The sequence below is a fragment of the Camarhynchus parvulus genome, chromosome 1A (assembly GCF_901933205.1).
Source record: "Camarhynchus parvulus chromosome 1A, STF_HiC, whole genome shotgun sequence".
In the NCBI taxonomy this organism is placed as follows: Eukaryota; Metazoa; Chordata; class Aves; order Passeriformes; family Thraupidae; genus Camarhynchus; species Camarhynchus parvulus.
Genome location: NC_044586.1, coordinates 69670038 through 69686270, shown reverse-complemented (window position 1 = coordinate 69686270; position 16233 = coordinate 69670038). Strand labels below are relative to the sequence as shown.

Here is a 16233-nt window from a genome sequence, read left to right as displayed (position 1 = left end):
TGAAAGCTCCTCTGGAAAAGAAGGAAAATCAACATTTTCCTTGGAGTAATTCCTGAGTTTTTTCCAGGTTCCTGAGCTCAGCCAGAATTCAGGGAAATCCTGGACACTTTTCCTTGCTGAATTCCTGATTTTTGTGATGTGTTTTAGCCCTGGCAAGGTGGGGAAATAAAATGAGGGGGTTTTATTTAATAAATGCAAAAAAATCTGGATTTTATTGGTGTAGAGAAGCTCCTCAGAGGGAATTTTTGGTCTTCTTGTGAACTTTCTTTTTTCCATCCTTTATTTCCCAAGGCCTGCAGCAGGCAGGGAATGATTTCCCTTGGGAATTTCCCTTTGGGATTGTCAGGAGGGTTTTAAGGAATTCCAGCTCCTAAATTCCCAAAATTTGCTGCCTTGGAAGTGCTGATCCCATCCTCAAACCTAAACAATTTCCCTTTCCAAACCCAGCCCCTGGGATTTTGGGATGAGCTGATTTCGCACAACCAAACCCACAAATTCTCCTAAATTCAAATTTTGCTCAATTTTAGAAACTTTCAGCTCCATTAAACCCAGTTTTGAGTTATTTCAAAGCCTTAAAAATTCCTCTTTTAAATCTGAAAATTCTGTGCTCTAACAACACAAATAAAAAGGGTTTTGGTTTTTTCCCAAATATTCCTATGCCAGTCCCAAAAATCCTCTTTTCATGGGATAATTTATGCAGAAGTTTGGCCAAAAGGCTGGAAAATGAACCTGGCTTGGGAAGAAATTTAAAATTCTAAGCCAGAATTTTCCATGTCTGCCAAAGTGGGATGGATTTTCAGGGAATGCTCAGTGCTTCTTCTACAGAATTCTAAGAAAAAATTAAATCAGTTTGGGTGTAAAGATCCTCTGAGTGGAAACAAAACTCCTCATGGAATGTTTCCCTTCATTTAATTTTATTTCCCTTCATTTAATGTCATGAAGTTTCAGTTTAATTTTTGAGGATTCATTTCTGGGAAATTGGAGCTTTGTGCATTTAATGATCCTAAAACCACATGAAAGTTTCTGACTTCAGCTGGGCAAAAAGCACCGAAACCCTTTCTGATCCTTCCAAACCAAAATGTCCTGGAACGAGGCAAAAAAGGAGAATTTCCTTGGAATTATTTTCCATTTTCCTGGAGCTTCCCTCACAATCCTAGAAATTCCATTTCCAGCACTGCTCGGAAATAAAATCCCAAAATATTTTCATTTTCCTTCTTGAGCAACATTTTTTTTTAAGTTTCTGCTCCATAAAATCCCTAAACTGGGTCTGGGGGTTTCATCATTTGGGAAAATTCCTTTTTTCCACAGGATTTGAGGGCTGGGAAAAAAGGAATTTTCTACTTTATTAACTTTGGGAAAAAGGATTTTTTCATACAATTGGGGGATGGGAGAAGGAGAATCTTCCATTTTAATAATTATGGAAAAAGGAATTTTTTCACACAATTTGGGGGCCATGAGAAGGGGAATTTTCTACCTTAATAGCTTTGGGAAAAGGGATTTTTTCCACATAATTTGGGGACTGGAAGAAGGAATTTTCTACTTTAATGACTTTGGGAAAAGGAATTTTTCCACTGAATGTGGGGGCCATGAGAAGGGAAATTTACCCCTTTAATAATTTTCATAAAAAGAATTTTTTCTACACAATTTGGGGGCTGGAAAAAGGGGAATTTTCCCCTTTAATAACTTGGGGAAAAGGAATTTTTTCCACAGGATTTGGGTAGGAGAAGGGAAATTTTCCCCCCTAACAACTTTGGGAAAATTAATTTTTTTTCACACAATTTAGGGACTGGAAGAAAGAGAATTTCCTACTTTAATAAATTTGGGAAAAGGAATTTTTTTCCACAGGATTTGGGGGCCATGAGAAAGGAAATTTACCCCTTTAATAACTTTAATAAAAAGAATTTTTTTCTACACAACTTAGGGATTAGAAAAAAGAGAATTTTCTACTTTAGTGATTTTGAGAAAAGGAATTTTTTCAGAGAAGTTGGGGGCTGGGAGAAGAGGAATGTTCCCCTTTAATAACTTTAGGAAAAGGAATATTTTCGACATAATTTGGGGACTGGAAGAAGGAGAATTTTCTACTTTAATAAATTTGGGGAAAGGAATTTTTCCACTGAATGTGGGGGCCATGCAAAGAGGAATTTTCTGCTTTAATAAATTTGGGAAAATTAATTTTTCCACTGAATTTGGGGGCCATGAGAAGGGAAATTTTCCCCTTTAATAATTTTCATAAAAAGAATTTTTTCTACACAATTTGGGGGCTGGAAAAGGGGAATTTTCCCATTTAATAACTTGGGGAAAGGAATTTTTTTCCACAGGATTTGGGTATGGGAAAAGGGAAATTTTCCCCCTTAACAACTTTGGGAAGGGGAATTTTTTTCCACACTATTTGGGGGCTGGGAAAGGGGAAATTTTCCACTTTAATAAATTTAGGGAAAAGGAATTTTTTCCACAGGATTTGGGGGCTGGGAGAAGGGGAATGAGCGGGATCATGGAAGGTGGAAGACCCAAAAATGGGAGAAAAAAAGCATTTTTCAGTTGCTTTTCCATCCTGTGGCTCCAGATCCTTGGATTGGAGCCGATTTCCCTGGGATTTTTTTTCTCTTCTGGCTCTGGAGTGCAATGTCTGAGATTTTATCCAGAATTCAATTCTTGGGCAGAGGAAATGGGGCTGCAGCCAATGGAATCCTGAGTCTGGCCAGTTTAAAAACAACATTTTGGCCTCATTTTTATGTCTGGCTTTTATGGGAAAAAATTTAAATCCTCCACCCCATAAGGAACCAATAAATCCCAAAAAATACATCCCCCCAAAAAAAGTGGGGGGGATCTTTATTGCAGATGTTTTTTTCCTTATAAAGAAATCCTGAAATCCTCAATTTTTGGGAAAAATCACCTGGAAAAAAATCCTGAAATCCTTGGGTTTTTTGGGGAAAAATCACCTGGAAAAAATCCTGAAATCCTTGGGTTTTTGGGAAAAATCACCTGGAAAAGCAGAGCAGGCTTGGAGAGAGAACCGAGCTGGAATAATTCCCTGATCCCAAGGAACAAGAAAAAGCTGGATTTGCATTTTCTCCAGGCTTTCAGGGCTCTGGAAAAGGATGGAGACAGAAATATGGGAATTTTTTCCTCTCAGCTTCAGCAAATCTGTCAGAGAAGGGATTCACGTGAGAGTTGGGATCTTGTCTTTGTAAAGTCAGAATAAAAACCAGAAAAATTGAAATAATTGAGGAATTTTAGCCTTGAATTCAAGGGAAATCTGAGAAAAAATTTATAACTATTTTTTTTTAAGTTTCTGCTCTACAAAGCCCCAAAATTGGATGTGAGAGTTTCATAATTTTGGGGAAATTATTTTTTTTCCACAGGTTTTGGGGATGAGAGAAGGGGAATTTTCTACTTTAATAAATTTGTGAAAAATTAATTTTTTTTCACACAGTTTGGGGGCTGGAAGAAGGAGAATTTTTTACTTTAATAACTGTGAGAAAAGAAATTCTTTCCACATAATTTAGGGGATGGGAGGAGGAGAATTTTCCACTTTAATAATTTGGGGAAAGGGAATTTTTTTCTACAGGATTTGGGGCTGTGATAAGGAGAATTTTCCACTTTAATAAATTTGGGGAAAAAGGAACTTTTTCCACAGGATTTGGGGGCTGAGAAAGGGGAATTTTCTACTTCAATAATTTTGGGGAAAGGAATTTTTCCACACAATTTGGGGGCTGGGAGAAGGGGAATTTTCTACTCTAATATTCCAGAAACAGTGGGAAATAGCAGGAATCTCAGTGCAGATGCCTCTGATCATTATTCCAATGGTTCTGTTCTTGGGAAGGGAAAAGAGCTGAGAATTCCCAGGCCAAAAACCTCATTTTTTTCCAATAAAAATCCTTTGTTTTTTTAGGCACTTGCATTCCCAGCAGGAATTTTGCAGCCACAGCTCTGTGCTGGCCATGCCCAAAGGGATGGGAGATCCCAAAGCTCTCATACACAGGCAGGGACTTCATAAAATAAAATAAAATATAAAATAAAATATAAAATAAAATATAAAATAAATGAAATATAAAATAAAATAAAATAAAATAAAATAAAATAAAATAAAATATAAAATAAAATAAAATAAAAATAAATATCCAGAACTTCTGGATCCCTGGAGTGTCCAAGGCCAGGTTGGAGCACCCTGGGATGGTGGAGGTGACAGGTTTGGAACAGGATAATTTTTAAAACCTCTTTCAATCCAACCCATTCAACCATTCCAGGATTTTATGAGTTTAAATAAATCCCAAATCATTTCCCAGTGGTTGCTGCTGCTGCCTCTTCCTACTTAAAAATTCAATTCCCAACCAGAATTAAGGGATTAGAAGCTTTAAGACAAATAATTTAATTTCCAGGTGACAAACCTCATTAAATAACAAAATTGTGTCCAACTTTTAATTTTTGAGTTCTTACAGTTATCTGGGGATGTAAAAAAAGGAAATATCTCCAGATTACTGTATTTAAAATTACATTTCTGACCCCAAATCCATAATTGTGTTTGGTTTCTCACAGAAGAGGAAGCGCCGAGAGAAGGACGACGACGCTGTCAGCTTGAGCAGCCTCGACTTTAAGGTACTGAAAATCAATTTACAGCACCTGAAAATGAATTTACAGCACCTAAAAATGAATTTACAGCACCTGAAAATGAATTTACAACACTTCCAATCCCCTCTTTTAGCAATTTCTGTGGAGATTTCTGTGGTTTGAATTTAGGGTCGTGCCCAGCTGGGTTTGCTCCTCTCTCAATCCCAAATCCCAAAGCCGCTCCAAGCCGTATGTGGTGTGAAATAAATGAGTTTTACCCATGAGATTTCACTTTTTGTGCCCTCCCACTGCAGCACTTGGAGCTCCTGGCAGGAGCAAAGGTGCAATTCCTGTTTTCTTGGCATTTCAAAATGCACCCAAATATTTAAAGACACTTTCTGTGACGCCAGAGCTCCGTTAAAGCTGAAATTTGGGAGTTATTGAAATAGAAATAGTCATTAAAATTCTTTTTAGATGCTGACCAGCTCAGTTTCCAAGTTCCTTTGAGAATCTGAGGGCTCTGAAAAACCTCTTTTTGTGTTTAATGCTCCTTTTTAATGGTGTTTTTAGGCCATAAAACCACAATTTTTATTAACATTTTTCAAGGGTCGGGGCCTCTGAGTCCTCTCTCCCAGCGCTGCTGCTCCTGCCTCAATCCCAGGAATTCCAAACCCACCCCAGGTTGGATGTTGGGGGAAATAAATGTGTTTTACCCACAAAATCAGCATTTCTCTAGTTTGTCAGGAAGGCAAACTCTGCAAAGCCTCTTCAAGTGTTGTTTTATTTTGATTTCAGTGCCCTGGCTGGGGGTGAGAACCAGCTGGACTGGCTGGGTGGGAAATTGTCCTTAAAGTTGGGGATTAAAGGCATTTACAGAGCTGAGGAGAGGCTTTTCCTGCTTTTCTGGGGAAAAAAAAAAACTTTAAATTTGTCCTGAGGTGAAGCTTTTCCTGATTTTCTGAGGGAAAAAGTCCTACATTTGTCCTTAGGTGAAGCTTTTCTTGATTTTCTTGGGGAAAAACTCCTTCACCCCTACTGAGGTGAAATTTTCCTGCTTTTCTTGCCTTTTTTTTTTCTGAGGGAAAAATTCCTTCCCACTGTCCTGATGTAAAGCTTTTCCTCATTTTCGGAAGGAAAAAATCCTAAATTTGTCCTGAGGTGAAGCTTTTTCCCATTTTTCTGAGGTAAAAACTCCTTCATCCCTCCTGAGGTGAAGCTTTTCCTGATTTTCTGAGGGAAAAATTCCTTCCCACTGTCCTGAGGTGAAACTTTACCTGCTTTTCCCGCTTTTTATTTGAGGGAAAAATTCCTTCATCCCTCCTGAGGTGAGTCTTTTCCTGCTTTTCTGAGGAAAAAAATCCTTCTTCCCTTCTGAGGTGAGACTTTTCTGAGGGAAAAATTCCTTCCCACTGTCCTGAGGTGAAGCTTTTCCTCCTTTTCTGAGGGAAAAGAATCCTAAATTTGTGCTGAGATGAAGCTTTTTCCCATTTTTCTGAGGGAAAAACTCCTTCATTCCTCGTGAGGTGAAGCTTTTCCCGCATTCTTGTGGAAAAACTCCTTCCCTATGTCCTGAGGTGAAACTTTACCTGCTTTTCCCACTTTTTATTTGAGGGAAAAACTCCTTCATTCCTCCTGAGGTGAAGCTTTTCCCACTTTTCTGAGGGAAAAACTCCTTCGTCCATTCTGAGGTGAGGCTTTTCCTGATTTGTTTGGGGAAAAACTCCTTCATCCCTCCTGAGGTTCATCCCTCCTGAAGCTTTTCCTGCTTTTCTGAGGGAAAAATTCCTTCATCCATCTTGAGGTGAGGCTTTTCCGAAGGAAAAACTCCTTCATCCCTCCCAAAGTGAATCTTTTCCCATTTTTCTGAGGAAAAAACCTCCTTTATCCCTCCCAAAGTGAATCTTTTCCCCTTTTTCTGAGGAAAAAACTCCTTTATCAAGCCTGAGGTGAAGCTTTTTCTGCTTTTCTGAGGGAAAACCCCTCCCCATTTTCCCTCTGTCCTGATCCCTTTGGAGAGGAGAAGGAAGAGAAAAAGGAATTTTCCTGTGTAACACCTCTTTAGGTGAGGCTTAGCTAAGTGAGGTTTAAGGTTTATTAGGCTGAGATTAAAGGCAATTTGCTAGTGGGGCATTTCCTGTGTGATCTCATGACCAGGGCATCCTGCTGATGTCACCTCATTTGCATTTCTGAATTAATTATTTCTCCTGAATTGTTTTTTCTTCTGAGTTATTTCTTCTGGGTTATTTATTCTTGATTATTTATTCTGAATTACTTATTCTGGAGTATTTCTTCTGAATTATTTATTCAAAATTAATTATTCTGAATTATTTATTCTGACAATTTTTTCTGGATTCTTTATTCTGAATTAGTTATTCTGAATTAGTTATTCTGGATTATTTATTCTGATTCGTTATTCTGGATTGTTTCTTCTGAATTAATTATTCTGATTTAGTTATTCTGGATTGTTCTGAATTATTTATTCTGGATTATTTCTTCAGGATTAGTTATTCGGAATTAGTTATTCTGAATTTCTTCTGAATTAATTTATTTATTTTGAATTATTTCTTCTGAATTGATTATTCTGAATTATTTATTCTCAATTATTTTTCTGGATTATTTATTCTGAAGTGTCTATTCAGAATTAATTATTCGGAATTATTTCTTGTGAATTATTTATTCAGAATTCATTATTCCCCTGGCTTTGCTGGACCCTGCCCAGGCAAATTCTGGGTTTTGACCTCTCCAAATTCCAGGATGGGAGGAAAGCAAAAAAAAAAAGAGGTTTTGACCCTCTGAACCTGATTTTTTTAGATTTGTTTTGTTCCTGAGGGAATTCTGGGCTCCTGATGCAATGGGAGTGTTCAGACAGGGAAATCTGCCCTAAGGGAGGAGGATTTTCTTATTTTCTTTTTTTATTTTTTTTTTAATTGGACAAGCTCTTCATATGGAGAAAACAATTCCCTGCGTTAGGGTTTCTCCCACCAAGCAATTGTGAGATTAAAACATCAACAATCATTTTCACAGAAATCTTCCAAGGCAAAAAGGGAACTCCCTGGGCTAAAGGTCAGCTGTTCTTTCACTTCAGTTTTTCATTTATTCTTTAAAAAGGATCAGCCTCTGCTGGACCTTTGGGATTTTGAGGCACACCCACCAAAGAAACTCCAATTTTTTGTTAAAATACATGAATGGTGCTGCTGGAATTGTGATTTCCAGGCTTTTTGAGCCCAACTCTCCAGGATTTTTAACGTTTCGAAATATATAGCCCCATTGGGCTGCCCCAAAATTGTTCTTTCCTCTGTCTCCATTTAACCAAAATGAACCCAAAACGTCAAATGTGGCTCCATCCCAGCTGAAATAAAATCACAAGAGAAAATCACAATCACTCAATCACGTACTGATCAAACCACATATATTTTCAGCCCATGATAAACTGATTTTCTGAGGTTTTTCCCCTAAATCTGCAGCAAAAATGGGATTTCAACTCCAGCACATTTAGCTGAAAAATCCCAATTTTGCCACCCTACCCCATATGCTTTTAAAATAAAGCTGAGTGGGTTATTTAATTTTCAATTAATTGGGATTTTTTAAATTAATTGGGATTTATTTTATTTTTATCAGTTGGAATCTCTTTAATTAATTTTTTTTTCCTGAAAGCTTCAGCAATTTTTTAATGCTTTTTAAAGCTCCCATATCCAGATTATTCCACACACTGGGAATGTGGGATGTGGAGCGGTCAGGGGGATCATCCAGAGCCATGAAGTGACTTTATTTTTATTTCTTTACTTTTTACTCAAAACCCAACCAGATCCAGCAAATCTTTGAGATTTCTGTTTGCAAACTTCCCAAATATTGCCCAAATCTGAAAAGGATTCCTTCAGCCTCTTTGCTTGTGCCTCCTTTGGGGAAAAAATCAGGAATTTTCTCTTGGGATCATACCTAGAGCTGCTCTGGAATGTAATTTATAATTGATAAGAAACATAAGAAATGGGAACGGAGGGCAGGAAATTCAGTTTTTCCTGCTTTAATTTCTGCATTTTGGGTGAGTTTGGGGCTGTGGGTGATCCCAAACCACCCCCATAATTTGCTATAACAAATGTTGAGAACAAAGGGCAGGAAATTCAGTTTTTCCTGCTTTAAAGCTGAATTATTTCTGCATTTCAGGTGAGTTTGGGGCTGTTGGTGATCCCAAATCACCCCCATCATTTACTGTAAAAAACTTAGGAATACAGGGCAGGAAATTCACTTTTTCCTGCTTTAATTTCTGCATTTAGGAAAGTTTGGGGTGGTTTGTCATGCAAATTGGCCCCAAAACTGACTATAAAAAATTGAGAAAATTCAGTTTTTCCTGCTTTAATCTCTGTATTTCAGGAAAGTTTGGGGCTGTTTGTGATTCCAAATCACCCTCAAAATTGACTATTAAAAACTGGGAAAACTGGGCAGGTAATTCAGTTTTTCCTGCTTTAAAGCTGAATTATTTCTGCATTTCAGGTGAGTTTGGGGTGGTTTGTCATGCAAATTGCCCCCAAAACTGACTGTAAAAAATCGGGCAGGAAATTCAGTTTTTCCTGCTTTAAAGCTGAATTATTTCTGCATTTCAAGTGAGTTTGGGGCTGCTGGTGATCCCAAATCACCTCCATCATTTGCTGTAACAAACTTAGGAATGGAGGGAAGGAAATTCACTTTTTCCTGCTTTAATTTCTGCATTTCAGGTAAATTGGGGGCTCTTTGTCATTCAAATTGCCCCCAAAACTGACTATAAAAAAATTGAGGAAATTCCGTTTTTCCTGCTTTAATTTCTGCATTTCAGGTGAGTTTGGGGCTGTTGGTGATTCCAAATTGCCCCAAAAAATTGACTGTAAAAAATTGGGCAGGAAATTCAGTTTTTCCTGCTTTAAAGCTGAATTATTTCTGCATTTCAGGTGAGTTTGGGGCTGTTGGTGATCCCAAATCACCCCCATCATTTACTGTAACAAACTTAGGAATGGAGGGCAGGAAATTCACTTTTCCCAGCTTTAATCCCTGCATTTCATGATAGTTTGGGGCTGTTTGTGATTCCAAATCTCCCCCAAAATTGACTATTAAAAAACTGGGAAAATTGGGCAGGAAATTCAGTTTTTCCTGCTTTAAAGCTGAATTATTTCTGTATTTCATGTGAGTTTGGGGCCTTGGTGATCCCAAATCACCCCCATAATTGCCTATAAAAATTAGGAATGGAGGGCAGGAAATTCAGTTTTTCCTGCTTTAATCTCTGCACTTCAGGTGAGTTTGGGGCTGTTTGTGATTCCAAATCACCCTCAAAATTGACTATTAAAAACTGGGAAAACTGGGCAGGTAATTCAGTTTTTCCTGCTTTAAAGCTGAATTATTTCTGCATTTCAGGTGAGTTTGGGGTGGTTTGTCATGCAAATTGCCCCCTACACTGGCTGTAAAAAATCGGGCAGGAAATTCAGTTTTTCCTGCTTTAAAGCTGAATTATTTCTGCATTTCAAGTGAGTTTGGGGCTGCTGGTGATCCCAAATCACCTCCATCATTTGCTGTAACAAACTTAGGAATGGAGGGCAGGAAATTCACTTTTTCCTGCTTTAATTTCTGCATTTCAGGTAAATTAGGGGCTCTTTGTCATTCAAATTGCCCCCAAAACTGACTATAAAAAAATTGAGAAAATTCAGTTTTTCCTGCTTTAATTTCTGCATTTCAGGTGAGTTTGGGGCTGTTGGTGATTCCAAATCACCCCCATAATTTACTGTAACAAACATAGGAATGGAGGGCAGGAAATTCACTTTTCCCAGCTTTAATCCCTGCATTTCATGATAGTTTGGGGCTGTTTGTGATTCCAAATCTCCCCCAAAATTGACTATTAAAAAACTGGGAAAATTGGGCAGGAAATTCAGTTTTTCCTGCTTTAAAGCTGCATTATTTCTGCATTTCAGGTGAGTTTGGGGCCGTTGGTGATCCCAAAGCGCCCCGGGCCGTGTGAGGTGCGGCTGAGTCAGGGAGGAAGCAGGAGCGTGTTTTTCCAAGGGCTGGGTGTGGATCTTGGTGGTTGTTAGTAACTAAATAAACACTGGCAGCCAGAGACTCCATTTTCCCCGAGGCAAAACGAGCAAACAAAAAAAAAATCACTTTTTGGGTGATGTGTTCTCCTCCTGGGTTGTCCTTGTGAGGATTTAGGGACAGGGATTTCTGGAGGGAACAGAAATCTCAGTGAGGAACCTTCTTCTCCTGACCCCCCAAGCTGTGTCCTCTCCAAGCGTCCCTCACATTTTAGGGGGGATTTCAGCCCAAATTCCCAGCTTCTCATGGAGTTGGAAAAGTTTGGGAAGTGGAATTATGGGATGGTTGGGGTTGGAAAGGACCTTAAATCCATCTCATCCCAACGCCGTGGCTGGGAAAAAGGAACAGGCTGGGATGACGACATCTCCAGGCAAGGCAGAAAATACTGATTTAATTTTATTTTTAATGGGGAAAATTGCTTTTAAAAAAAGAGGAGAAGGGGAGGAAATCCTTGTTTCCAGAAAATCCTGGATTCTTGCCACTGCAGACCACTTGAAGCCATCAATGAGTGGCATTCCATGGCTGGAGTCCTCCCAAATACCTTGTTATTCCTCCCAAAATCTTATCATTCCTCCCAAAAACCTTCTCAAAAACCTTCTCTTTCCTCCCAAAACGTTCTCAAAAACCTTCTCTTGCCTCACAAAATTTTATCATTCCTCCCAAAAACCTTCTCATTCTTCTCAGAAGCCTTTTCTTTCCTGACAAAAACCTTCATTCCTCCCAAAACCTTGTCTTTCCTCCCCAAAATATTAATTCCTCCCAAAACCTTGTCATTCCTCCCCAAAAAACTTGTTGTTCTTCCCAAACATTCTCTTTGCTCCTCAAAACCTTCTCACTCCTCCCAAAAACCTTCTCATTCTTCCCCAAAACCTTTTCATTTCACCCCAAAACCTTCTCATTCCTCCTCAAAATTTTGTAATTCTCCCGCAAACCTTTTCTTTCTTCCCAAAACTTTGTAATTCCTCCCAAAACTTTCATTCTCCCCAAAACCTTCTCATTCCTCCTCAAAACCTTCTCATTCCTCCCCAAAAAACTCGTCATTCTTCCCAAACATTCTCTTTGCTCCTAAAAACCTTCTCATTCCTCCTCAAAATCTTGTAATTTCTCCCCAAAGCCTTTTCTTTCCTCCCAAAACTTTGTAATTCCTCCCAAAACTTTCATTCTCCCCAAGAACCTTCTCATTCCTCCCCAAAACCTTCTCATTTCTCCCAAAACCTTCTCATTTCTCCCAAAACCTTCTCATTTCTCCTCAAAACCTTTTCATTCCTCCTCAAAACCTTCTCATTCCTCCCCAAACCTTCTCATTCCTCCTCAAAACCTTCTCATTCCTCCCAAAACTTTGTAATTCCTCCCAAAACTTTGTAATTCCTCCCAAAACTTTCATTCCTCCTCAAAACCTTCTCATTCCTCCTCAAAACCTTCTCATTCCTCCTCAAAACCTTCTCATTCCTCCCCAAACCTTCTCATTCCTCCTCAAAACCTTCTCATTCCTCCCAAAACTTTGTAATTCCTCCCAAAACTTTGTAATTCCTCCCAAAACTTTCATTCCTCCTCAAAACCTTCTCATTCCTCCTCAAAACCTTCTCATTCCTCCTCAAAACCTTCTCATTCCTCCTCAAAGCCTTCTCATTCCTCCCAAAACTTTCATTCTCCCCAAGAACCTTCTCATTCTTCCCCAAAACCTTTTCATTTCTCCCCAAAAACCTTCTCAGTCCTCCCCAAACCTTCTCATTCCTCCTCACAACCTTCCCACTCCTCCTAAAAACCTTCTTGTTCTTCTCAAAACCCTTCTCCTTCCTCCCCAAAATCTTGTAATTCCTCCCAAAACTCTCATTCTCCCCAAGAACCTTCTCATTCCTCCCACAAACCTTCCCTTTCCTCCCAAAAACCTTGCAGTTCTTCCCAAAACCTTACATAAATATTCCCAAAACCCTTGTAATTCCTCCCAAACCCCCTTGGCTTCATGCAGGGATAACCCAGCCTACAAATCCTCCCCAAAAAACCCAAACCTCCCTCCATCCCAACATCCCCCCAAGCTTGACAGAAACAACCGAACCTCCCCTTCCCTCCTCCCGAGATTTTATGGGAATTTTCTGGGCGTGTCCCATCCCTGCAGGAACGTGCCCGTGCATTGAGTTACAAATTTGGGGTTGAACAATCGCCTTTGATCCCAAAAACAACTCCGGGCACGGGAGCTCCTTGCTCCCTTAATCCCTGGGAAAAAAGGGATTTGGGCTTTAATGAGATCCCTGCATTGGCCCCGCCAATTTCTGCTCCCTCATCCATATTCATGAGATGGAAATTGCGCTTCTGCCCCAAGCACAGGGAGGGTTGGGGGAGCTCATGCCAAAATGTTCAAGAGTGGATTTTGCCTTCCCTAAATATTCCCAAAATATTCAAGGAGAGGTTTTATTTTTCCTAAAGATTCCCAAATGTTCAAGGGTGGATTTTACCTTCCCTAAATATTCAAAGAGGGATTTTATTTTTCCTAAAGATTCCCAAATGTTCAAGGGTGTGTTCAAAGGGTGGATTTTATTTCCTTAAATTCCCAAATATTCCCCAAATGTTCCCCAGGATGAATTATTCCCAATATTAAGGGGGTTTTTTTTTTCTAAATATTCCAAATGCTCAAGGGTGGATTTTACCTTCCCTAAATATTCCCCAAATCTTCAAGGGTGGATTTTACCTTCCCTAAAGATTCCCAAAGATTTTTCCACCAAATGTTCAAGGGTGGATCTTACCGTCCCTAAATATTCAAGGAAGGAATTTAGCTTCCCAAAATATTCAAGGAGGGATTTTATTTTTTTCTAAATATTCCCAAATGTTCAAGGGTGGATTTTACCTTCCCTAAATATTCCCCAAATCTTCAAGAGTGGATTTTGCCTTTCCTAAATATTCCCAAAATATTCAAGGAGAGGTTTTATTTTTCCTAAATATTCCCAAATGTTCCCCAATCTCCAAGGATGGATTTTACCTTTCCTAAATGTTCCCAAATGTTCAAGGGTGGATTTTACCTTCCCTAATTATTCCCAAAATATTCAAGGGTTGATTTTACCTTTCCTAAATATTCCCAAATGCTCAAGGGTGGATTTAATTTTTCCTAAATAGTCCCAAATATTCCAGGAGGGATTTTATTTTTTCCTAGATATTCCCAAATATTCAGGGGTTGATTTTACCTTCCCTAAATATTCTCAAATATTCAAGGGTGGATTTTGCCTTTCCTAAAGATTTCCAAATATTCAAGGGTTGATTTTACCTTTCCTAAATATTCCCAAATTGCTCAAGGGTGGATTTCAGCAAAATCAGAGTTGATTTTTTTGTGGCTGTTTAAAGGATTTGAGTGGCTGCTAATTATAGTCAGCTCCCATCATCCCAAAAAAACACTTGATTCCAGAGCAGCTCCTAAAGTTTTTGGATGACCCAATGGTCTCTGGTTGGGTCATCGCCTACTTTTGCTCATTTTCCAGAATCCTGCTCTGAATTTGGCTGGGAATATAAATATCCGGGAGTGGAATGTTAAACACAGCTCGTGGCCAGCAAACAGCCACGGCCCGGGGTCCCACTGAACAGGGATGGCAAAAGCCAGAGTGGAAAATCCTGTTTATCCCATCCTCGAGTGTTCTGCGCCTTCCACTAAAAATATCCCGGCAAAAATAGCTGGGAAGGGATGGTGCAGGTGGCTGGCAGCTCCCAGGAATGGGGTTTCAAACTGGGAATGGGGATGGACCGGGTGATTTCATCTTCCCTGAGAGTCGCGGCCGCCCAAGGGGTTAAAACGTCCCAGGTTCTGCTTGGAAGGAATGGAATCCTGATGGATTCCACCTTCCAGGGTCTGGGAAAACTGGGGAAAAACTGCCCACTGAGGAACACCCACCAGGCTCTGCAGTGCCCCAGCTCCAAACTTCTCCTCTCCAACCGAGAGCTTTGATTCCTGGCTCTTGGATCGGGGATCAAATGGAGCCATCCCAGAGCTGGGCATTCCTCTGGTCCAGGGGTTTCCCAGATGCCTCGTGTCCCTTCATGGTCACCAGAAATTGATGCCCTGTGAATGTGAGCTAGAGCAGAGGCTGGGCAGAGTTCCAGAATGAAGCAGGGATTTATGGAAAGAATCTCCTCCATGGATGCACCTTGGGCAGCACCAGAGCCCAGCCAGGGCTGCACCCAAGATGAACCAAAATGGCCCCAAAATGCACGAGCGCCCCGGGGTCTCTCCCTGGGATCAGTTCTGCTCCATTTGCACCTTGCAGTTCATTGTCCCATCCCAGCTTTTAGCCCCTGCAGTCCCACCCTGCTTGTTTTTCTCTCTGCAGCCCACGGGGTTTGTGCTCCTGGGCTGACATTTGGGTCATTTGTCCTTGGTGCCCAGCTGGAGCAGGAATTGTTTTGTCTCCCTGCTCTGTGCACAGAGCTCACCATCCCATAATGTGAAGCCCAGACCCACACACTAAAGCAGCTCAGAATGGGAAAAATAGAAAAGCCAAACCTGAAACATCATTTGGGATTGGTGGCATGGCCAGACCAGAGTGCTCTAAGGATTCTCCTGATCATGATGCGCTGAAAATCCCAATCCCCAATCTGCTGGGATTTTTATGTGTTCCTGCTGCTCCAACACCTCATTTCCTTGAGTTTTTCCAAGAGAAAATGCAGGATCAGGCTGTGTGTGTCCACCCTGGGGACACTTTCAGCTGTTGGGGACAACATTCCACACTTTGGCAACCCCTGGCACGAGGCAGATGCCAGGTGTCACTTCAACAACCCGGCATTTCTATCCCTAAAAATTTCCATCAGCCTGGAATTGCATGCTGGAATTTTGGAATTTGAATGTTTGTTTTCTTCAGAGTTCATCCTTTGTTAATCTCAAATTTACTGGATGATGCTTTGGGGCTGAAATAACAAACTGGCATGGCAATACCCCAGAGAGGATTTTTATTTGGTGGCAGCTCTTCCAGGAATAAATTCCAGGAATGTCACAGAGATGAGGCCTGTGTTTTCCAGGACTCAAGGAAAACAGCTCTGTGGGAATGAAATCCCAGCCTGAAAATGAGAGGAAAGCTGAGGGCTGGGTGATTCCCTGTCGCTGCAGCTCTTCCCAGCTCCCTGATTTGATAACAGGATAGGAATCACCGAGGGATTTTGCTCCTGGAAGTGAAAATCTCCATGGGAATCCAGGCCAGGAACGCTGTGGATGCCCCCTGGCAGGAGAGCAGGAAGAACTGGTCTGGTATCCATGTCTGGTGTCCATGGCCCGGCCTGGCTGCGTTCCTGAGGCTCCTGGAAGGACAGGGAAGGGGGGAAGGGAGCACTGGGAGATCTCTTGGATTGAAGGATGTGTCCCAAGCTGGAATGACAGCACGGAGTTTGTAGGGAAATGCATCAAGCTGGGTTGTTGCTCCTTCCTTTTCCCATATCTTGGCTTTTATCTGAGCGTTCCCAAGCTGCTCAGCCTTGTTCAGGATGGGTTTGCATCCCAAGGGACTCCAGTAAATTTAAGATATTCCCACTTCCACGGCAGAAGTGGAGCAGAGGCAGGTGAGGGATGTGGAGGTATCGACGAGCACAAAAAAAAACAAGCGCCACCGCCGGGCCGGGGGGGCACACCAGGCGGCGCTGGGGGGCGGATCCTGGGAAAGA

The 16233-nt window shown here is 40.7% G+C and overlaps 1 protein-coding gene across 1 annotated transcript in view; it reads left to right on the top strand.

Annotated features, from left to right (window-relative positions):
- Positions 1 to 5169, top strand: part of LOC115910604 (neuroepithelial cell-transforming gene 1 protein-like) — a 34072-nt gene extending 28903 nt beyond the window's left edge. Inside the window, exons 3-4 of the mRNA XM_030960857.1 lie at positions 4537 to 4596; positions 5119 to 5169. Of these exons, the coding sequence (XP_030816717.1) occupies positions 4537 to 4596; positions 5119 to 5169 (111 nt within the window). The remainder of the gene's footprint in view (positions 1 to 4536; positions 4597 to 5118) is intronic.
- Positions 5170 to 16233: the final 11064 nt, after the last annotated feature.